This window comes from Botrytis porri (genome assembly GCF_014898465.1).
Source record: "Botrytis porri strain MUCL 3234 chromosome Unknown BPOR_016, whole genome shotgun sequence".
Taxonomy (NCBI): domain Eukaryota; kingdom Fungi; phylum Ascomycota; class Leotiomycetes; order Helotiales; family Sclerotiniaceae; genus Botrytis; species Botrytis porri.
The window spans coordinates 517,403-539,730 of NW_024066090.1; the positions used below are offsets into that span (position 1 = coordinate 517,403).

Sequence of the window (22,328 nt, forward strand, 5' to 3'; positions counted from 1 at the left end):
TGCACGTCCCGTACGGAAATACTATAGCCGGTATTTGCTATCCCACTTCGAGCTCCAACGAAATCTTGTATTCGGCGGGGAACGAACACGAAATCCATATCACGGTATCATGATCAGGACTGCTCTAAGATATCTACCCAGGCTCACCTCAGTACAAACAATTTCCTCTCCAAAGCAAGCTTTCCGCAACATGTCTCAATTGCTTAGGAAACCGGTCAAAATCGCCTTGATACAACTGGCTAGTGGTTCGTCCTTCCATGCCTAGTCATTAACAAACTTCATAATGTCACATCACAGGAGACTAATCAATTCACAACAGGCTCTGATAAGTCTCAGAATCTTGCACATGCCCGCGAAAAGGTCCGTGAAGCTGCATCAGTTGGTGCAAAGATTATTGTACTCCCCGAATGTTTTAACTCTCCCTACGGTACTCAATATTTCCCCAAATATGCGGATACTCTCCTACCTTCTCCCCCCACTTCTGAACAATCGCCTTCATTCCACGCCCTCAGTGCGATGGCCGCGGAGACAAAAACGTATCTCGTAGGCGGTAGCATCCCAGAATACTCTCCCACCACCAAAAACCATTACAATACCTCGTTAACATTCTCCCCATCTGGTGAATTGTTGGCTACCCATCGAAAAGTTCATCTCTTTGATATCGATATTCCCGGGAAGATCACATTCAGAGAATCGGAGGTTCTTTCTCCAGGTAATCATGTTACTATGATTGATCTGCCAGAATACGGTAAGATAGCAGTGGCCATTTGCTATGATGTTCGATTCCCAGAGTTAGCTATGATTGCTGCGCGAAAGGGATGTTTTGCCTTGATATACCCTGGCGCGTTCAATACTACAACAGGTCCTCTACATTGGAGATTGCAAGGGCAGGCAAGAGCTATGGATAATCAGATATATGTGGCTTTGTGCAGTCCTGCTAGAGATGAAACAGCCAGTTACCATGCCTGGGGACACAGCTTGGTTGTTGATCCCATGGCACAGGTGCTTGTTGAAGCCGCCGAGAAAGAGGAAATCGTTTATGCTGAATTGAATGGAGAGAAAATTGAAGAGACCAGGAAGGGAATCCCGATACAGACACAGAGAAGGTTTGATATATACAAAGATGTCAGTGAAGACTTCAAGGATGGAGACGAAGAGTAACAGGCCATAAATGTCAATATATCTCATGTTCACGGGATACAGCGCCTACTCGTTCTTCCAACCACAATAATAACCTGTAGTTCATTGCGAGAAACAAGCCTGAATGACTGTTGGCTACGTTCACCACACGCAACAGTTTTAGAAGACCCTGGAATGACAAACATCATAAGCTAGCAAGTTGAGATAGGATTCATATGAAAGCAATTGCTCATTGAACTTTAAAAATTTCTCAGTTCAATGCCACAGGTGCTGATGACGAGTGAGTTACAAGTGTTGCCATACTCAAATGGAAGGTACAAGTTGCGATTAGTTTATGGATGCTCGCGGAATCCTGTTTTATGGCAATCCCCCAATTGCGCCTTCCTGCTATATTCTATCTCTGATTGACCTTTAATCCAACTCATACAACTTTACACTCATTGATATACCACAGAATTAAGTCACTACACTCATTTGGTTACATTCATTATTTTATCACGAACATCCTATAATATTCATTACCTCATGTACCTTTAAATTATCACATTTTCAACGACCGATGGACTCCCCGTCCGTTGGGCCGGCTGAAGTATCTGTCATTGGCCGCAGGAGAACATCTTCTGCACAGAGTACCACTTTTGAGTACCCTACTAATTGTCGTGTTGAGGAGGATATCCTCTCTCGCATTCGTGCGCTCGTTTTATCTCGTAATACAAGCCGTCCACCTCGAACCCCTCATCCGTCCGACGAGCGTAACCCCCCGCGCCACGAAAACAGAGCTTTCGGAAGCCTTGACGACTATATCAGTCCGCAAAAGCCTGCAAGAAGTGTAAAATCCGATTCTGGATTCTTGGGCGTAGAGCCACATGCCTGTAACTTTCGGGGTTCTGACGGTAGCATGGATATTGACGTCCCACCTCTTCAAAAATCTCGACAGAACTCCAATCCTAGTGTGCCTCAGAAACTCACAGCTAGATTAAGAGGCTCGAGTTCTGCCAACGATCTTCGTATCGACGGTGGTGCTACTGACATTGATCCTTTCACTGACTCAAAGCCGCTTAAGTCAACATCTACGCCCAAGAGGAAGTATTTCACGCTTCCTAGGTTAGTAGTACGAGATACCAAAGAGCCTGATTACCCCAGCGGAACCAAAATCGCAGTTGGATCCTGCATGCCACCGCTAAAGAATATATACCACAAGGTTCCTACCGAGGATACATCTGATCAGCATGTCAATTCGTCTTGTCCTCATTGTGAGCAGCCAACCAACGCGGAATCTCCGGAACTTGCAGTAGTCGATGCAAAGCTATCCAGATTCTCCACACTTCCCCAGTCTCCCCCAGAAGAAGTGAAGGGCCAACCAGAAATCGTCTGTTCCCCAACATGTCCTCCGAATTGCCAAGAACACTACATCTATCACCCACTACCCAATATTATGCCTCCGGAAGATCAGCTCAAGATTGACATAAGGTTGGCTGAAGAAGAAATTGCCAACCTTGACTCTGCACTCAACGATATCAAAGCCCATGACGTCTCAGGACAATCCTTGGGTTACAACTCCAAATTACGCGAATCTCGTGTCCAAGAGAACATGAAATCAGAGTCTTCCTTCAGAACGGCGACCATAACAAATCCAAGAGATACTGAAGGATCTCCACCCCCAACTCGAGGAAGCAGTGTTAGCTCGGTTGACACATTTCCTCATGTTTTGACCAGTGAGATGGCTGTTGATGAACTAGTTCCCCGACCGCTTTCTTCAGCGGTCGTCACAAATTTCAGCCTGCCAGGGCCTAAAGCCAAAGCCACCGTTTCTATGTCTAAGGATGTCACGCGACAGGCTGCACCTCCCAAACTAGCTCGATCTCCCTCCGTTGAATCTATTCGAGCTAAACCAAAAACATCTTCATTACTTTCTGGAGCATCCAGAACCTCTGTCCGACACTCCTTGCTCAAAACGTCTCTAGCCACAGGTACGCCAGTAGATACTGGGCTGCCAGTCTCACCAGTCTTAACGCCTGTAAAATTAGCATCCAATAGCGCGACAGAAAAGGTTACTTCGCCACAGCAGATCGCCACGCCGAGCTTGGGCACAAAAATACCGCTAGAGCCGATACTAGCAGATCTTGCTGCGGCAGCTAGTCTCTCTTCAATTAATCGTAAAATCGAGAAAGGCGGCTTGGCAGACCCCTCTGAGATGTCATCGCATGAAAAATTTGTTATAGAAGAGATATCGCCTTCATGTATCAAGCTAGGCTATATTGACAAGTCAAGCCCGTCGGTCCCTTTATTGACTGCTGTTGTAACCGTTCCCAAGAAACCAGAGCCAACAGAGAACCTCGGAGATACTTCTAGTAACAAACCCAATATTCCAGAACGCAATGAAGCTCGTGCGAAGGTCCTTACAGATCAGAAGTCTGTTGAAGAAATTCAACGAAGAGATGCTTCTGAAGCCTTTCCATCTACCGATCCTCTAAATGCATCCTATTGGGGCTTTGTCCCTGCAGTCAGAGACGCCGTCCAGGATGCAGTCAAGGTAGCTGTTCGTAATGCTATACAAGACATTGTCGTACCACCTGGGACTGAAAAAGCCGAGGCATCTGATGCCTACAGAATGCTTGTTGCTGATTCCCTAGCTGAAGCAGCCAAAACTGCCGATGAATATCTTCGACGAGATTCTCTATGGACCCAGGCGCCGGAATCGGCTCTTGATTCAGCTCCCGAATCCTACTTTGATGACAAGTCGGCTCCGATATCAACAATCGACTTCTCTCCAACCAAGGAGGAGGAGCCCAAATCTCAAGGCCTTGAAGCAAATGTGGGCGAAATGGAAGAAATACCTCTTGGCTCGACTAGCGGAAACAGGAGACATGAGTCCTCAAAAGCCACCACCACTATCTATGATGCTATCCCTCCACGGGACTCTTCAAAGAATCGTGCTCAGACATCCAAGAATGGGACCGCAAATGCATCCCCCACATCTTCGCAAAAGGATGCTTCAAGGCGACGTGAGTCAAAGGGAACCTTGATGTCAGTTGCAGATTCTATCACCAACACTACTTCGGATGACAGGACAATGAATAGCAAAAACACCGTTCACTGGCTCAAAGAGCTACTGAGCAATAATGATGCATACGCACCTAGACTGACCGCCTTACCACCTCGGTCTCGACGTGCCGAAGCTCTAAGCGGGTCTAGTGGTCGCCAAAGATCATTCACGGCACCAACAGAGCCTGTAGAAGAACTATTTCTTGGCGCTACACCAAGCCCCCTCGAGACAAAGCCGAAAATTACTTTTGCTGATCCGAAAGACAAGGGGGCAGCTGTTGCCGCAACTTTCACAAGGACTATCAACGATCTTGAAAAGCTTCTCAACGAAGCACTATCGATTGCGAAACAAGCTGCAGAGAAGGATGACGACAATAGTGTCCCAAATATTCTCAATAACGCAGCTGCAATCTTGAAAGGTGGTCGCCAATTTATGGATAGTGGGAGAACTTCTGTTTCCCAGAAAGTTCGTAGAAAACCTAGAGCAGAAGTGATGTCAAGCGTTGAAAGTTTGCCTAGTGCTCACGAAAGTGCTCGCAGTTATTCTGGAACAAGCACCGAAGGTAATACCGACGATGATGAGTTTACCGATGATGAAATCATTATAGACCAGGCACCTACCACGGATGTTATTATCGGAGCGCCGGTGGAAAAGAAAGAATACCTTAAGATCATCGATCCTAGCCTTAATGTACCCGACCAACCTTTTAGAAGTCGCGAGCGAAGTGCAACTTGGGATAGTTCTAGAGCTTTGCATGCTTTGGATATCCCGGTGGATGCAAAGAAACAGAGAATACTAACGCAGCGTCACAGTATACCAAGACAAAGCACTGCTGGGGTTTCGCCATCATCTGAGTCCAATATGGTCAATTCCAATCCAGTTTATGGCAATCTTGAGGTATGTCAATATGGCATATATTACCCTATACTACAGGATCCGTTTTATAAGATATCTAGTCAAAGTATACTGATGATAGCAGAAACCATCAAGAACAACCACATCGGGCGGCTTTGGCTGGCAAGACATATCCGAGCATCCTACGACCTACCAATCTCCTAGCCTTTTGCGTTCCCAGAGTGGCGAAGAGGCGCATCCTGGAAAGCAACTATGTGAAGAGGATACAACCACACTCGCAAAATTGCCAGTCACTACACTGCGTGGTAAATCTTCGGTCTCGAATAGTCTAGATGGCTCACACCCCTCTGAGACTGTTGATTTTCAGACCGGATTTCACCATGAATACATTATGCAGCATGTCGAAGGGAGAGGTGGACTAGCTCGAAGTCAACCACGGAGTCGGCTGAGGAGTCGAGCTCAGACACAATATCGGCAAGTCGCACAAGGTGGCGAAGGTGGAGAAGTAGGAGTAGGTGCTGGGGGCGAAGAAGATAGAGATAAGGTAGTGGAACTACGAGAACAGCGCTCGGCCATGAACCGAGATGGCTCAAACCGTTCAGCAAACATAAACATGAATATGAGCCACCATTTTTTCAATCTCCAAGGTAAAAGGCATATCAGTCTGAAAGAGCATAGAGGATTCAGTCTAGCAAGAACCCATAAGCGCAGACCTATTGCCAGAGATTGGTCTCCTTCTCGCAAGAGATTCACGGCTGTTATTACATGTCTAAGTACGTTCCTCATCGGCCTTGTAATCGGGATTTATGCTGGTGAGGTCCCTTCGATTCAATATTCAATTGTGGACCTACACCATTTCACGGTTCTTGGAAACGTTTTCTTTTTCATAGGTCTTGCTATTCCGACAACTTTCTTTTGGCCGCTTCCACTCTTGCACGGTCGAAAGCCATATATTCTTGGTTCAATGTCAATTGCTATGCCCCTGCTTTTCCCTCAAGCTCTGGCTGTTGGTGCAACTCGAAATCCAAAACTGGCTGGTTGGAGAATTGGCTTACTTCTATCTCGATCATTCATGGGATTCGCACTTGGGTTTGCTAATATGAACTTTTTGTCCACTTTGATGGATCTCTTTGGCGCGTCACTTCAAAGTGCTAATCCTCATCAAGAATATGTTGATGAAAGTGATGTCAGACGTCATGGCGGGGGGATGGGTCTTTGGTTAGGAATATGGACCTGGTGTTATGTTGGGTCTATTGGAGTTGGATTCTTGCTCGGTGCAGTCATTATCAACTTCTTGACGCCGGCTTGGGGCTTTTATATCAGTATTGCCATTCTTGCTCTAGTCTTGGTTTTAAATGTTGTTGCTCCCGAGGTTCGACGATCTGCTTTTAGACGATCTGTTACCGAAGTAAGGAAAGACGATCAGGTTTCTAGAAGATTAGCAAAGGGCGAGGTCAAAATGCATAGAGTTCAAACCGGACCTAAGTGGTGGGGCGAGGAATTTCATCATGGTGTGTTGTTGACGAAGAGTATGATGCGTCAGCCGGGATTTCTGGTTCTAGCATTCTACCAAGCGTGGATTTATGGTCAGATCATTTTGATCATGATTGTAAGCCACGGTACAAATCTCCAAAATACAGACTTCTGCTAACAAATGGCTAGCTTCTCGGTTCACTGACTTCAAAATACTATAAATTCAAATCTCCATATGTTGGGGCAAGCGTGACATCAATTCCGCTCGGTGCACTCCTCTCTGTTCCATTCCAAAAAGCAGGAGTCTTCAGTCGAGAACGTAAAGAGGGGATGGAAAGTGACGATGATACCCTGAAGAAAAAGAAAATTTCACTATCGTCTCATTTCGTTCGACGTACAATTTTTGTTATACTTCTTCCATTCATGGGCCTGGCTTATACACTTTCATCTACTGGACCACCCGTTCCATTTATGTTGCCTATCATATGGGCTGCTGCAATTGGTTTCCTCTCGAACCTCGCAGTCGCTGAATGTAATGGTATCATTATGGAAACTTTCGATACTTCGGATCTTCAGCCTGGTATGACGGGACGCCCAAGGAGCGGGAGTAAATCCGGAAAGGTAACCAATTACTCTTGTTTCCCACGCGTGTGTGCTGCCTTTGGAATTACGCAAGGAATGGGATTCTGTATTGCAGCGATGGCAAGTGGCATTGGAGGAGTTGCACAACGACATCTAGGTCAACAGGCCGCTACGGGTGTTATGTGTGGTGTTTTACTGATTCTTTCCATTCTTCTCATCTGTGTTCTCGCACGGTTTCAAGATGTACAAATTATCCCGGAATCAAAGACTGGCGAGATGGAACGCTATCAGGCAATGAAGCGGGAACAATATATTCACGGGAACACGGGAAATGGTGCGGACGAAGAATGGAGACCCATTATTATTGGTAACCCCACACATATCATGCGTAGAATGAGCGTCTTGGAAATGGGTAGTATGACGAGGTGGACCGAGATACGAAATAAAAATCGATTGGTTGATGAAAAGAGTTTGGAGGCCAGACATGCAAATTTGAATACCTTAGTTCAGGTAGAGAAGAAGTTGAAGGAGAAGAGGAAACATGTTGTGGAGACAGTGAGGAGGAGTTTGAGTGGGAGTAGAGACGGTGGGGATGATGTTAGAGAGTTTAGTTATGAGGAAAAGGTCACGACTCGTAATTTGATACCGATGGGAGGGGCTGCGGGGTATGGTGATGAGAGGATGGATTTTAGAGATGATAGAATGGGAAAGGTTATGGGGAATAGTGGGAGAGAGAGTCGAGGTGGGGATGTGAGGGAGAGAGTGGTGCAAGAGAAGGAGATTATGACAACGCAGAGGAGTAGGCCGATCCCACCAGGTGAATTGAACGGCTTGACAGAAATTGATTTGGGGGTACCGGAAGCAGGGAATGTTGAAGTGGAAGGACAAAAAGAGGGAAATGGGGGTGCTAGGAGTAGAGGGCGGAGAAGTAGAGGAGAGACGAGAGATAGTACGAGAGAAAGAGATAGAGATAGGGACAGAGAGGGTTATGATCCGAGGTTGAGGAGAGGTACGGTGGTCGGTAGTAGGGGAGATGTTGTTGGGGAGTCGATGAATTGAGAGCGGTGGGTGAAATAGGATTAGAATCAGGATTGGTAAAATTGCAAGGTCAGAGTAAATAGTGAGGAGTGATGGAGAGGAATTGGAAGTAGCTAGATTGATTAGGCGAATTGAAATCGAATATTCTTAGGGAGCTGAGATTGGATGAAGTGGATTACGCAAATGACAGAAGTGAAAGTTGAGGTGAATCGATGAAGTAATGCTGTGGCTCGGCGAGATGATATGTGCCTAATGAAGTAGAGGGCGTCGGAATTTAATGAGTCTAGGAGATTGGGATGGGATGAAAAGGAAGTGGATTACAGGAGTCGAGAGGAAGTGGGTGAGTGCATTGGGATGATGTAGAATCGTGTAAAATCGCGTATGAATACTCTTTCAGATAGTAATTGATATTAATACAAGGTGAGCTCGACGAATTATCTGGAAGCATTCGTGACGCGAGCCTTGGTGTAGGGCTTTCTGTGTATATATTCCTTAGGAGGAGCTATGCAGGGAAAAAAATGACCATCGTATCAGGCAGGAGGGGCAGCTGCTTATATTATTGGGGTACCATCATATCAAACGAACGGAAGGGAAATTGGAGTGCTTTTAATATCTGTTAGGTAAATTCTTACTTTTATTTAATTAATTATCTTTATCTATCTATCTATTTATATATCTATAATGGTTATTTATCTATCTATCTATCTATCCATATGGGGATATATGGTATTATGTATATATCTACGTATATTTATATACCCCCAATACCGTCAATAACTCCTCGCTATGCAAATGCTTCAAAAATATCATACTGGTATCATCCATACTCATACGTAGTGTAGTGCATCATACAAATGAAAATGCAAAAACATGATCTCATCTCAAGATCCTGAATACATACATACCTGTATGTATGTATGTATGTATGATCATGGCCAAAAATCATATCGTTTCCTCCTTGTTTTCAATCACTCCAACTTTCATGTAAGACATTCCCCGCTTACATTTGGGGTAAGTGTGTGCAATCACACCATTTCGACTTTGTTTCTCCACACAAACTCATCTGAAGCCCTTAAGCACTCGGACTAAATTTACTCATCTTCCTCACTCTCGCTCCATAGATAAAAAATAGCACAGGCGCAGGCATCATAACCACGCATGCAAAACCCAATACACTCGTTGCCCACGCAACGCCCAATCCATTAAACATGTACTGCGCGAAGAGGGGGAACCCACCACCCGCAAAACTCCGCAGGAAAGTATTCGCCGCAATCGCCGAATTGGCATGCCACATGTAGACATCGATGATATAATTCAAGCCCTGTAAGAAAATCATCAAGATGCCCCATCCGATGAAGATGCCCGAGATGACTTGGGGAACCCATGTGATATGGGGGTTGGAGGTCCACGCAAACCAGAAGAGACCGATGGGGAGAATGAATGAACCGAGGATCATGGGGGGAAGCCGTTCTTCGGGGATGACTTTGCCGTGTTTTTCGAGCTTGCGCGCGAAGCGTGTCTTGGTGACCCAGGAGATGGTGCCGGCGCCGAGGAGGATCCCGATGAGGATCCCGATGAAGGGGAGGGCGCTGAGACCTGGGGCCCAGCCGCGCGATTGTTGGAAGGAGATGGGGTAGGCTTCGAAGAAGAGGTAGAGGATTCCGTAGATGAGGGCCATGTAGAGGGTGATGAGGAGGAGGATCGGTTCTTGGAAGAGCATGATGAAGGGACGGAGGAGATATGTTTGTAATATTGTGTGGGGGGTGAGTTTGAGCTGGAGTTGAGATTAGTAATTTGATTGGTTTTAGAGTGTAGTGGCTTTCTGGGGAAAGAAGGGAGAGAGTATGTGGAAAGAGGGGAAAAGGAGAGAAGGTTACTCACTTCATCAGCTTTGCTATGAATTGCCCAATTCTTTGTTTCGAATCTCAGTCTCGCAGCCCGCTGTTGAAGAATCTTTGGGTGCGAAGACTCGGGCACAAAAATCAGACCTAGCGTTCCAAAACCCGCAGCGAGAATCATCGTGATCCAAGCCGTCCATCTCCAGCCCAAATACGACTGCGTGATGAAGTTACCACCGATAGGTCCCGCAATGGGACCAATGAAAGTTGCTGCTGAGAAAACGCAAACCGCAACACCGCGATCGACCGGGCCGAAGAAATCTGCCAACGCTCCTCCGATAATCGCTAATGGAGCGGAAGCAAAGACGCCACCAAAGAATCGACAAACCATGATAGTTTGGAGGTTTTGAGCTACAGCGACGGGGATTTGGAAAATGGCGAAACAGGCGTAGCCGAAGAAGAGGGGAACTTTTCTGCCAAAGAGTTCGGATCCGGGTCCCCATATCTGAGTTGTGTTAGTTCTGTCATCTCAAACCAACCATTCTATATTGATGACAGAGATGTCAAAGAAAGTAAAGAACATACCAAAGGGCCAACACCAAACCCCAGCACAAACAACGACGTCCCTAAAACAGCGACTTCTTCTGACACCCCATATAATTCTGCAACTACAATCGTAGCCGTACTAAAAACACTCGATGCGAAGGTAACGACAAAAGTCATCGAGCCCAAGATGACAGTGATGAACCATTTCTTTTTCGTACTCCAGTTCATCGGGTTATCAGGGTCATCCGGTCCATCCCAAGTTATCAGATTCGGATCATGTTCTTCCTTCTCTCTTTCCAACCTCAATGCATCTTCCTTTTCTCTCTCGCCTTGTGCTTCCACATCCACATCATCTTTTGCCAACGTCGTCGTTTGACTGCTCCCTAGCACTTCTCCATCGATGCCCTGTCCAGGAAAGGGTTCCGTATCGATACTATCGCTGTCATTCCACTTCCCCTCATTCAAATTCCCATGCTCCTTTGACGTTCTACCGGTATCCATTCTTGGATTCGGGATAAATATGTCTGCCTCGGTATCCGGATTCGTGCCGATACTCTTATTCAAATGATCCCGATCAATATCCGTTCCTAAATTTGATCTAGATATATCTTCAAACCCTGTACTAGACTCTATCCTCATGCTGCGATGCTCCTCCGTTTCAAAAGGGGACCTCTCGCGCCCGGGGGCAAGCAGATCTATTTATTTATTTTTAGGAGTCTTGAGGAAAGCGGGTTTGCGGGTCTTGGGTGAGGTCTACAAGGGAGGTGCATAGAAATATGGATTAATCGTATGTCTTGAGATTCTTGTCACAGAAGATCGGAGTGTGGATACAACGTGAAGAAAGCCCTGCCAACTTAGTTCTCGAAGGATTTAAAGGGTCATTCGGTCTTATATTCAAGCAACTGTGTGAATAGAAGTTATATGTAGAGAACTATGATAAATCAAACTTAGGGAATATGTACGATAAATTTATAAGATTACATATACAATGCTTCAAACCCTTTAAAGCACTACGCAAATTTCAACCATAGATTGCTTGCTCGATCTCCACAGTGATGATGAAAAAGTTCTGGAAAAGTAATCTAGTGTTTGTAAACACGGAAAAAAGAGGACAATTCGCGGGCCCGAACTTGCTTATTTGCTTGGAAATTGTTGTTTGAAGGGCGCGTCCATGGAGATACCGCACATATCACCCGCCGATATACGAAGTAGATATGATATAAGAGCCGATTGATGAGCGGCGTTAGCAGACCCCAGTATTCCTGACAGCGGGTATGCAAGGCGGTAAGGAACCCGGCTTGAGAATCAACAGCAGAAAGTTCGAAGCCACGAATGTGGTGGGAGCAGAAGGAAGGTGGTGCTTAAAGGGGGTGCTTGCCAACATATTAGTAATAGGTGGGGGTATAAAAGATCGCCTCTTTTATTACTCCTTTCAAATCAACACAACTTTTTCCCACCTAACCCAACAACCTGTCTTCTGGAGCCGCAATTTTTTGGTATGCATAAGGGTAACATTTTGAGGATTGTGATGGCTATGCCCTGTCAAGAGTGGAGATGTGGAGCTCTTTCAATAGGGATCTCTTCATCGTTAGGTTACCGTTACCCGTGCACGCCTTTGACAAAACAGACACTAGACAGGCAGCGGAACGATCGGCTGATAGAATAACGGTTGAAGACTTGAGATGAACGCAGGAATTTGGTGTAATCTCCATACACGAATTTTATGGGACCTGAGTACTATCAACACTTGTTGGGCACACAATACAACGCAACGCCACTTTCTCCCCAACTACAGCAGGTCACAGTCGTTGTTGTATTATTTCAGAAAATTCTGAATGTTCATAAAAACTTCCGGTAAAAGTATTTCGATATTAACTTGTAGCATGGCATGAGAGAATAGTTACTTCGTATATTCGGGAAATGACCCCTTTCACCGTGCCATGCAGTCGGAGACTTAAGCGCAGCTCTAGCGCCGCATACACAAAGGAAATGATTTTAAAAGTAAAGCAAGCTTTTCTTCTCAACTAAGGTTAATGGTTGGTATCCACAGGAATCACGGTGTGAAATAAAATATTTTTTCTTTTTCTCAGTTGTAACAAATTGTTGCGAGTTGATCGCGGAAAGGTCAGGCCTGCTTCGCTCTGTCTCGGATGAAAAATGAGGGATGCTTACTCGTACCTCTAGGGCACAAATATTCGGCACTTTTTTTCGGGAGTTAGACGGATCTCAAGTCAACGGATTTTAGTATTTTGTGCCATGCAGTAAGATTTACTCAATCGAGAGATTTCGATGTTGGAACAGAAATGCGAATACGAGGATGGTTTAACCCATCAATCACCATATCGATTGAAGCAGGCGAGACAGGTTCCACCGGTCGAGTAAAAGCAAAAGTCTGGGCCCATAAAATGTAGTCATATTGGAATGGCATAGAGAAGGGAATCAACCAATATGGAAGTAGAAAATCAACACTCGTAAGGGCTATGCGCGTTACAGCACGGTTTTTATCGTGCGTGCATATAGAACAACGATCAAGGATATGCAATTCTTGAGTGGATTTTCCTAAGTGGACGTTAGTGAACTTAATCGATTGTTTAAAAGTAAATCCACGTTTTCATCATCAAAAGACAATCTTAGAAACGAATCCCGCAAAAAAAAAAAAATTATGTTAAGAAATCGGTGCCATCGCCACTTCTATGACATTGAAGCTATAAATCTTGATGATGATCAAGTTTAATTTTCCTCTTGTTCTACATGCCCTTTTCTGTCTTGGAGAAGCCTGACAAGCTGAAACAATTTCCTCAGTGAACTTGTTCTGTCTTTGTATCTGCAATGAGTCGGTTTGGAAAAAGTGACTGCTTCCGCGGCGGTTGCAAGAATTTAACCGTTATATCAACACGTGAAGCTTTTCCAAAAAGTCAACGAAGTCGCATATGTATGTCATTTCGGAGGATCAAGAGGATTGTGTTATAGTTTGGGGATGTTAAGATCCGGGAACGGGGTACTTGACTTAAATGGGTACAACAAATGGAAATTTCACATGCGACTCGAGTTTTGCAAACTTGGGCATCGTTGTGGTATTAGAATCAACCTTTGCAGGTAAGTCATTGCACTGTTCTGGATAGAACGGATACATGATAATCTTGGCACATAACTCTTGGCATGTTAATGGGAGATATTGAAATCGTGGAGACATGCTCCGTGTGAAGGAGGTTGATGTAATTCGAACGAGATCGAAAGATCTGGATCTAGGTATGTTCAATCAAGCTCCAGCGCCGCTTTCTTGTTCATATAGAGCGCGGCCAAGATGTTTGGTATCAAAGACCGGTATACGGCTGTCTGAGAGTGAGTACTCTAGAAATGAAGATACGAGGATATGATGATTTGTGGGCGAGCTTTAGAGGTTATGCATAACATGCAAAATGTCCCATCCTGTCGCGTCACTACCTGGGGTGACACCCCGGTGTGTTGCGGCGAAGATATATGGCAATTCGAGGCTGTCAATCACACACGGCTCATGCTATTGGTGAGAGCGCATGTGCCTTCCATTTTTGCATCGTTACGAAGCTTCCTCGGTATTTCGGGATGAAAGACATTCATGAACGAGCAGCTCATTTGACGAAAGAAAAAGCAACGGACCGATTGAAGCTAAAATGCACTTGCTAAGAAAAGACCTTACAAAGAATATATATCATCCTACAGGTGAACAAACGTTATGCAGAAGGAAATTTGTTTATGCCATTGGCAACGAAGATGAAGATATCAACCAAGGATATATCTCTACGGATAAGATATAAGATCAAGCCGGGAGTCCACAATTGGACAATTGGCGAATTAAATAACGGCAGCATCCAATACTTCGGATGGCTATGAAGAAGGCTGGGGAGGTGTGTCTGTACCATAGTCCAAGGAGAATTCAGCTGGAGTATTATCCGCAGCATGGTAGTTATCGCTCTGGGCCCAAGAATCCGATAGATCGATTAGAAATTCCTCAATCACGGAAATCAGGGTTTCCATCTCGTGTCTTGACCCCTTCTGTACCATTTACGACGCATAAGAACCTTGGAAAGATTTGGATTGATCGATATAGGTAGGTGCCACGAGGAAGTATGTGGGGAGATATCGTGGTACACGAAAAGAGGATGAGAGCAGATAGATGAGATAGATATCTATCCTTTATAGCAATCCGGTCCTGTACTTGGAGAGAATCCAGATTTCTAAATAGAATCTTCTTTCCGCCTCAGGTGTAAATAACGTGAGCCTGGCGCGAATAAATGCCTGAGTTGTAGATAATGAATAATAAATAATAAGTGAAAAGAACCTTAACTTGACAATCAATGAGCAAACAAATTCTACCTCTCAATCCCTCAAGCTTCAATTCAAGTGTGATTTTTTCCAACGCAAAAGTTCATGGATGCACACTCGTACCGCCGGCGGATATGGATATATCTCAACACGGTGAAGCTGCAAGCAAGCCACCGATAATTCGAATCTTCTCTGGATATTCGAACGAGGCTGCGCATCTAAGCAAAAAAAAAAAGCCACCTCTGGCCCCCGCAGCAAGCCCTACTACAGGGCTGCATAATGTGACGCCAATGTCAGAATATCCGCTGCATCCAGCAATACCGTTCACCGATCAAGATAAGCATCGCTAAACACATAAAATTCATCTCAATACTATTGCAGCCCCTGGATGCTCGATAATTGAGGCCTTTGGCCCCTAATGGAAATTATGATATATCGGTGTACAGAGGATGTCTGATTTTCTTGGCGGATGTCGTATGGAGGGAGATGACGAAAGCGGTATCCCCCCCTCTTCTTCGCAAGTAAGTCAATGATTAGCCCTTATTAGTAGATTCATCTCGTCTCACTCTTCTTTTGTGGATTGGGGAAAATGACGTATCCGGATGATCTTTTTATATATTTATCTGTTTTATCCTGCGGTTTGGGTTAGGAGGCAAGATTGGAAGCTTTCGCGAATATGAGCATGATGTCGACCTTATTTCTTAATATGTCTACACAAGCTCAAGCGCAACATTGCAAGGAGTACATGCGGCTTGTTTGCATCAATACCCAAACTACATCAGTCTTTCCGAAACGTATAGTCTAACTAATCTGAAAGAAACTGGTAATGAGTGAAGAGGGTAGTTCTGGAGTCAAGTAAGTCTCTTATATTCCTTCAAATCCCCCTTTTGCTTTCCTTATTTCCCTTGGACTTTTCTTGTTTATAAACACTTGAGACGTCCTTCAATCTCCTATATTAGCCAGAACGCCAGGAATTTTAAAATATTCATCAAGGACGCACTTCCAGTGGTGCGTCTGTTCGAAGCTCATTAGACGTTCGAGCATTGGACAATTTTGTTAGAGGTATCCCGTTACAAAGGCTCCAATCACATGATTATTTAGATCTTCTCAGCATCTTGCATTGGGGAAAGATTGTTCCGCTTGTCAATTGAATCGTCCCTAAGCTAGTCACAGTGATGTATAAAGACTAATCATAAAGAAGTCGACAGAAAACAAGCCAAGAGCTTTCTCAAGGCACAAGCTACAGATCAAGCAGCTCGATCATTCTACGCGCAGGATGCTCTATTCTTTTGTTGGCCCTCTACAATTGTTACTTACTTTTTATCGCCCTGATTGTCAGACATTTTGCAAAAGAGCCCAGTAGAAGTACCTTTGATATTTCACGCCGGCCTTATTTTCGTCCCGGAACAGACTTTGGTCGCCGTGAACATCTATTCGGTATTGGATGGTTTCTTGAGTGGCCAGGAGGTCAACGCCCTCTTAATTCGACATGGCCATGGTCCGGAGTCAAACTTTCAATCTTGGTACTGTGGGGAGTGTGTTGGATGTTTTATATGCGAATGCAGTATTGGCAACAAGCACAACCTCACACTTCGCATAGCCATGGCCATCCGCAGACATCTTTGCGCAAGGCTTCCAGACCCTCAGCGTTTCATTTGTCTCCAACAGCGAAGAATTATTTACCACTCGGTAAGCAGTATGGATTCCTTACTTTGTTCCAGAAAAAAGGCCAAGGATAATTCGTTGTTACCGGGTGCAACTTTCCCCTCCCCGAGGAAGCCATCAAGTTCGCGAAGATGATAACATAGAACATTTCGAGGCAACACGAACCAATACAATACCTTCTTCTATAGTGCTCGTCCATGACGATTCATGATATACGGCTCCTTTCAAAACGCATCTAAAGTGTTGTTTTTGTTGGTGCGATTTTCGCGATTCAACGGTACACAAATGGATGGGTATGTATTGTTGTTGTTCATTAGGCCGAGGATTCACTTTCATCGAGATATTCACAAGACACCAAATAGAGATTATCAAAGAAAACCTTGGAAGTCCAATCACCTATTCCGAGGCAACCACTGGCTATTTATCCATTCATTCATTTATTTATTTGGAATAACCAAGAAAAAGTTATCAAAAAGGATTTAATTCAATAGTGGTAGCTACCTACCTAGGCAGTGTTCTTTCTACCAGGTAGTCAACAAGGCACACCAGAATAGTCAACAACAATTGAGTTTTGCGGCCATGAAAACTTCAATATCGACATAATTCCAGCCGTACTGGAAATTCATCACCAGGAAATTCGATACCTAAGCCAGGGGATTGAAGAGTCGAATTTCAGTACTTTCTTTTACTACGGTACTATTTACCATTAGACCAAAATTCAAATCTCTAACTTATTTTTTTTTTCTTACAGATCAACAAGCTGGATCAGTCATCAAACAAGAACAAGAATCATATGATCCATTTATCTTCGGTCAATATCAGGACAATCATAGCAACCATACTCAGAGAAACCATTTACAACGCCCGAGTGACTCCAACTGGCCTCTATCGATTGATCCGCATTTAAACAATACAAGGATTCACAAGCACAACACAGAAAATCAAGGAATATTTCAGCCAATACCAAAGTCAGATCAGATTTGGTATCCTACTCGAGGATACGCATACACACAGGCAGCTGCGCCGAGAACACAGCAAGGTGAGTCACGATTTAGATATTGTCTGTTTCGTACATACATCCGGCCTCCAGCACGCTACAACCCCTGGTATGCCTGGCATGCGATTATCCAGTCATCAAAAATTAGGGATTCAAAGCATGTGACTGATGAATCTGTTTTTGTATGTAGTACTCTTAGCCATGTCGAACACGCCGGAGAGACAGAATAGACAATCAAAATCGCCTGTTCCTCCTCAAGGCTCTCACAACAAAGAAGGAATAGCCGATAGCGACAATATTACGAGTCAGAACTTAAATGCAGATCATGACACCAATGGACTCGTGCCTGCATTACCTGTTGTGCCTGGAGTTTCAAAGCTTCAGACAGATATAACAACCGTTGGTCCACCCAGTTCAAGAGCTGAAGGCCGCGAATCTGACAGCCATCCAAAGGAAAAGAATGGATGTGGTGATGAAAAAAATGGATTACTAAGCGTGGCTGGTACTTCGCCACATTATTTTAGCGCACAAGGCAAACATCAATTTGCAGCCTCTCCAGGATACCAGGCATTACATTATCAAGAATCCAATAATCAACCTGAAAACCACCAAGCCGAACTGTACGAGCGTGGCAACCATCTCCCGTACGAATATCCACTAAATATACACCCCCCTCCTAGTCGCGACAATACCTATTTTCCTGAAGACTACGACCATAACCCAGATTCAAACTTCTTCGAATATCAGGATAACCCCCGCCCCAACAACAATATGAGTTTAAGCTACGAGTCTAGATCATTTATGACTGATACACAGTACCCGATGCAAATGGCGCACGAAACGCAAGAACAAGACGAGTTCAAGCCGCACGATGAGCATAGTTACCCAAGTCCGCCGCCTCCAATGTCCGAGAATCCTTATACCACACAGCCTATGACGGAAACTCCAGACCACCCATCGTTGGAACTACCAGAATTACCAAAAGATGAAGAAGAGGCGCCATCACCCGGACGATCAAAGCCAGTGCCAAAACCTGACAGAGAGATTACCAAAGATGCAAATGGGAGATTTTACTGTACATGGCCCGGTTGTACTGAAGAAGTCAAAGATTTCAATAGGAAATGCGAGTGGAGGTAAGCACAGTCTTCTAGCTTTTGCTAGTTTTTATCGTTAATGACTTTATAGCAAACATATGGACAAACACGATCGCCCTTATAGATGCAAGGAACCAGGCTGCGAAAAGCTTCCTGGATTTACATACTCTGGGGGACTTCTTCGACACGAAAGAGAAGTGCACGGAAAACACGGTGGGCCTAAAAAGCAACTAAACTGTCCTCATCCCAACTGTAAACGTCACACTGGAAAAGGATTCTCCCGTCAAGAAAATCTTAACGAACATCTTAGACGCGTGCATACAGCAGATACGGGAATGACACAAATTTCTCAAATGAACATGGATGAAACGGAAGAAGATGCTAGTCAAGCAATCATGACAGGCATGAAAAGAAAACGCGGAAACAGCAAAGGAGATATTAGTGAACTTGAAAGTCTACGCGAGGAGATCAAGAAAATGAAGGCCGAAAATGATGAACTCAAACGACAATCACAAGCTCAACAAGCACAAACTGCAGAAGTTATGCGCCAACTGGTTGAACTTCAAAATTTAGCAACGCTGCAGCATCCACGGATGAATGCACCACAGGCTACTATGTAAACGCATGAAAGGGATGGGTTGAGTTGATATGTTGGACGAGATGAAAAGAGAACAGATGTTCTTTGGTACGCATGGAAATAATCTTCCTTTCTCTACTTTTTCTAGGACGGACATTTGCTTGCATGGTTTGGAGGGGAGCATTTGGGGGAGTTAATGGATGTAGTCCTGGCACTTATTTTGGCGTTCTTATGAGATTTATCACCTGGTGAGGACGAACGGACGAACTTTTCCTTTTTTCTCTGTTACTGGGGGCGGATTTCGATTCAAATTCGGCAGCGATAGTCACTCTCGTACTCATAAATTTGTTATATATAAGCTTGTATTACTATAGCGCGAGATAAAAATCACTACATATGAAAGATTGATTCATTTTTGCGTGTGATGATATACTTTTACTTTTCTTGCCAGATTCGTTTCCCCTTTTTTTTTAAACGAATCGAAAGAGCGAGAGTGACGTCTTTTTTAAGTTAACCTAAAATCATTGTAGATGAAATTGATGGAAGAAGAGCCTTGAGTGGATGTCTGAGGTGTCAATATGGTAATCATATATTTCGAGATCTTCAAGATGCGATACCATGCATGCTTTTTCCCCCCCGCCACTATGTACTGGGAAGGGAAGGGATAAGCCACTTGGGATTACCCTGGAGTGAAAATTGGGTGATCGAAACTCCCCAAAATCGCCTTCTTGTTTTCTGGTAAGGCTTTGAATTCCATGCTTTGGTAAGGTTGATTGGTTGGGAGTTGGAATTTTGAAATGTAGGTCAGAATAGCTTGGTTGGTGCTGGGAGTATGGAAACCCCGATCACGGCCGGGATGGCTCTTGTTAGGTAGGGAGGGGTTCATTGATTGATGATCGAAGATGGGGACTCGGTTGGATTCCCCAGGGTTTCATCATACTTAGCTACCCATACCTATACTTAGATACCTCTCATTCATTCATGTTCGCTAGTGGCTGAGGGGCTGAGAGGCTGAGGCTGAGTAGGATGGATGGATGGATGGATGGATGGATTTTTCTATCTACCTCTACCTAGGTAGGTAGGTAATGAGCCAGATCGTCTTGGGTTCTCGGGGTCCCCGTGTTGGAGTCTAGAGGAAGGGGAATGGGATGGGGTATTTGAGTTTTGAATTTTGCTTCGGGGGGTGGATGTGGATGGAGAAAATGAGTTTGTGAATTTATAGATAGATAGGTATGTGATATATATATATATAGAAGTATACATTTATTTGGGGGAGAAGGAGAGAGTGAGTGTGTAGTGGTAATTCGAAATGTATATCTCTTTTTTTTAAAAAAAAATCTAATAGCCTAAAATAATGGGTTTGCGATGTAAGATTATATTAGAGGGATTTTCAAGGATGTGATATGTTATGTATACCTAGGTAGGTATTGTATGTACTGTATAGATATATCTGGCGAGGCAAAAGGAGCGGGAAAAGGATTTGTTCTCTCTATTTGTAAATATTGTTATAGTGAAGATATCTAGTATTGTAAAGATTTCCCACTTGTACTATATATCCATAGGTAAACTAATTCTCCTAGAGAAAGTTTGGAGAGAAGGGTTAAAAATTATAGATATAAACAGATGCTCTATTTCACACTTTGCATACTTTGAGTTGTATAGATAGATGTTACCAATTCTGTTTGCTTAATCATTATAATATAGATATCCCTATTCTAACAGACATATGGACATCGATTGTATCCTCCATTTTCACATTAGCATCGTACCCAAAACGCCAGCCTGTCTGCATGATTCCCATGCACATGCATCCCAGTCCCCTCGCTGCCACTTATTTTCTCATCTGCTCTACTCAACTTCCATAGCCATCAACCATTCCTCGCTCACCCTCATAAATTTGGCTACAAAAGCTTCGAGATGAAAGATGACCTTCGTACCCGTCTTACACCTGTGTTCATAAAATGCAGCCCATTTGACAATATCACTCTTCAAGGCATCATCCACCAATGGCATGAGTTTCCATGTGAGGGTTTTGAGAATGGTTGTAGCGGGAATACAGTGGGTGAGGAGATCGTAAAGTTGGGCACGGATTTTGAGAATCTGGGCTGGAGTGTGTTCGACGGTCATGCTGTGTGCGATGGTTGAGAGAAGTGCTTCCCAGTCAGGTGGTGGGATGGGGGTATTCTCTGTTATTGTCTCGCTGGTGCTAGTCAGTATAACATGTCTCCCAAAAGTATATAGAGTAGAAAGATTAATATGCGTGAAAAGGGTGGATAAAACATACTTTTGCGCATGTGCTGCCTCATACATCAAAAGCGCTCTCCTCAGGTTTCTTCCACTCTCCTTGGCAACCCTTTCCAAGAATCCTTTACTGACTCCCCATCCTTCCCTCTTTCCACTCGTCTCAAGCACCTTCACAATGTCCCCCTCCGTTGGTGCTCCCACCCTGACCAACAAAGTTCTACTCCTAATCGGTCCAATAATCCCCGAAGTACTATTAGCCACCAGAATCAACCTAACATTCCCACTATATTTCTCCATCGTTCTTCTCAGCGCTGCCTGAGCATCACGACTCAACCCATCCGCCTCATTAATAACCACCACCTTAAACCTCTGCTTCGCACTCTGATCCACCTGCTGCGTCTGCGCCACTTCTTTAAGCAATTCCGAAATCACTACACGATCATAATTTCCCACATCCGAAGGCGTGATTTCCAAATGATAGAGTGAAGAAACAATATTGAATTCGAGTTTTCGCGACGAAGTTGCCAATGCAAAGACACGGGAATCGATTTTGATTTTCTCGACGGCGGGCCCGTAGAGTTCCTTAAGAGTGCATACTATGCGAGTTTTTTTACCCGCGCCGGAAGGTCCATAGAGAAGGAGATGGGGGAAGTCGCCGGATTGTGCCTAGATATAATCGACATTGTGAGTATATGCTGCGTCAAGTATATAGACGAGGTAATTGAAAAGATTGGTAAACCTACAAGGGATCTCAAACGATTAGAAAGGTCGTCATGATAAGTAAGTTGATCAAGAGACCGAGGACGGTGCTTATCTACAATGAGAGCCATGTTGTGGTTTCCTTGCAGTATTTGGGAATTGAGGTTCGATTCAAATTGATTTCTGGGTTGAAAACGCCCTGGAGACGCGATGAACGCGTTTCGCGTAAAGC

At 44.4% G+C, this 22,328-nt stretch overlaps 7 protein-coding genes across 7 annotated transcripts; 5 read left to right on the forward strand and 2 right to left on the reverse strand.

Moving 5' to 3' along the window:
• Nucleotides 1–109: 109 nt before the first annotated feature.
• On the forward strand, nt 110–1,161 carry EAF01_010384 (uncharacterized protein; the record flags this gene model as incomplete). Its single annotated transcript, XM_038918641.1, has 2 exons — nt 110–245; nt 320–1,161. The coding sequence occupies 2 exons, from the start codon at nt 110–112 to the stop codon at nt 1,159–1,161; spliced, it is 978 nt and encodes a 325-aa protein (XP_038765866.1).
• Nucleotides 1,162–1,699: 538 nt separating this feature from the next.
• On the forward strand, nt 1,700–8,155 carry EAF01_010385 (uncharacterized protein; the record flags this gene model as incomplete). The annotated part of the gene is made up of 3 exons (XM_038918642.1): nt 1,700–5,083; nt 5,166–6,650; nt 6,704–8,155. 3 exons carry the CDS (start codon nt 1,700–1,702, stop codon nt 8,153–8,155), a joined length of 6,321 nt encoding a protein of 2,106 aa, XP_038765867.1.
• A 1,051-nt stretch (nt 8,156–9,206) lies between these two features.
• On the reverse strand, nt 9,207–11,157 carry EAF01_010386 (uncharacterized protein; the record flags this gene model as incomplete). Its single annotated transcript, XM_038918643.1, has 3 exons — nt 9,207–9,908; nt 10,016–10,477; nt 10,558–11,157. 3 exons carry the CDS (start codon nt 11,155–11,157, stop codon nt 9,207–9,209), a joined length of 1,764 nt encoding a protein of 587 aa, XP_038765868.1.
• A 4,112-nt stretch (nt 11,158–15,269) lies between these two features.
• Nucleotides 15,270–15,625, forward strand: EAF01_010387 (uncharacterized protein; the record flags this gene model as incomplete). Its single annotated transcript, XM_038918644.1, has 2 exons — nt 15,270–15,341; nt 15,470–15,625. 2 exons carry the CDS (start codon nt 15,270–15,272, stop codon nt 15,623–15,625), a joined length of 228 nt encoding a protein of 75 aa, XP_038765869.1.
• Nucleotides 15,626–15,646: 21 nt separating this feature from the next.
• On the forward strand, nt 15,647–16,559 carry EAF01_010388 (uncharacterized protein; the record flags this gene model as incomplete). Its single annotated transcript, XM_038918645.1, has 2 exons — nt 15,647–15,675; nt 16,019–16,559. 2 exons carry the CDS (start codon nt 15,647–15,649, stop codon nt 16,557–16,559), a joined length of 570 nt encoding a protein of 189 aa, XP_038765870.1.
• A 1,124-nt stretch (nt 16,560–17,683) lies between these two features.
• Nucleotides 17,684–19,558, forward strand: EAF01_010389 (uncharacterized protein; the record flags this gene model as incomplete). Its single annotated transcript, XM_038918646.1, has 2 exons — nt 17,684–18,615; nt 18,668–19,558. 2 exons carry the CDS (start codon nt 17,684–17,686, stop codon nt 19,194–19,196), a joined length of 1,461 nt encoding a protein of 486 aa, XP_038765871.1. The 3' UTR covers nt 19,197–19,558.
• A 1,443-nt stretch (nt 19,559–21,001) lies between these two features.
• On the reverse strand, nt 21,002–22,227 carry EAF01_010390 (uncharacterized protein; the record flags this gene model as incomplete). Its single annotated transcript, XM_038918647.1, has 3 exons — nt 21,002–21,353; nt 21,438–22,063; nt 22,141–22,227. The coding sequence occupies 3 exons, from the start codon at nt 22,225–22,227 to the stop codon at nt 21,002–21,004; spliced, it is 1,065 nt and encodes a 354-aa protein (XP_038765872.1).
• Between the last annotated feature and the right edge of the window lie 101 nt (nt 22,228–22,328).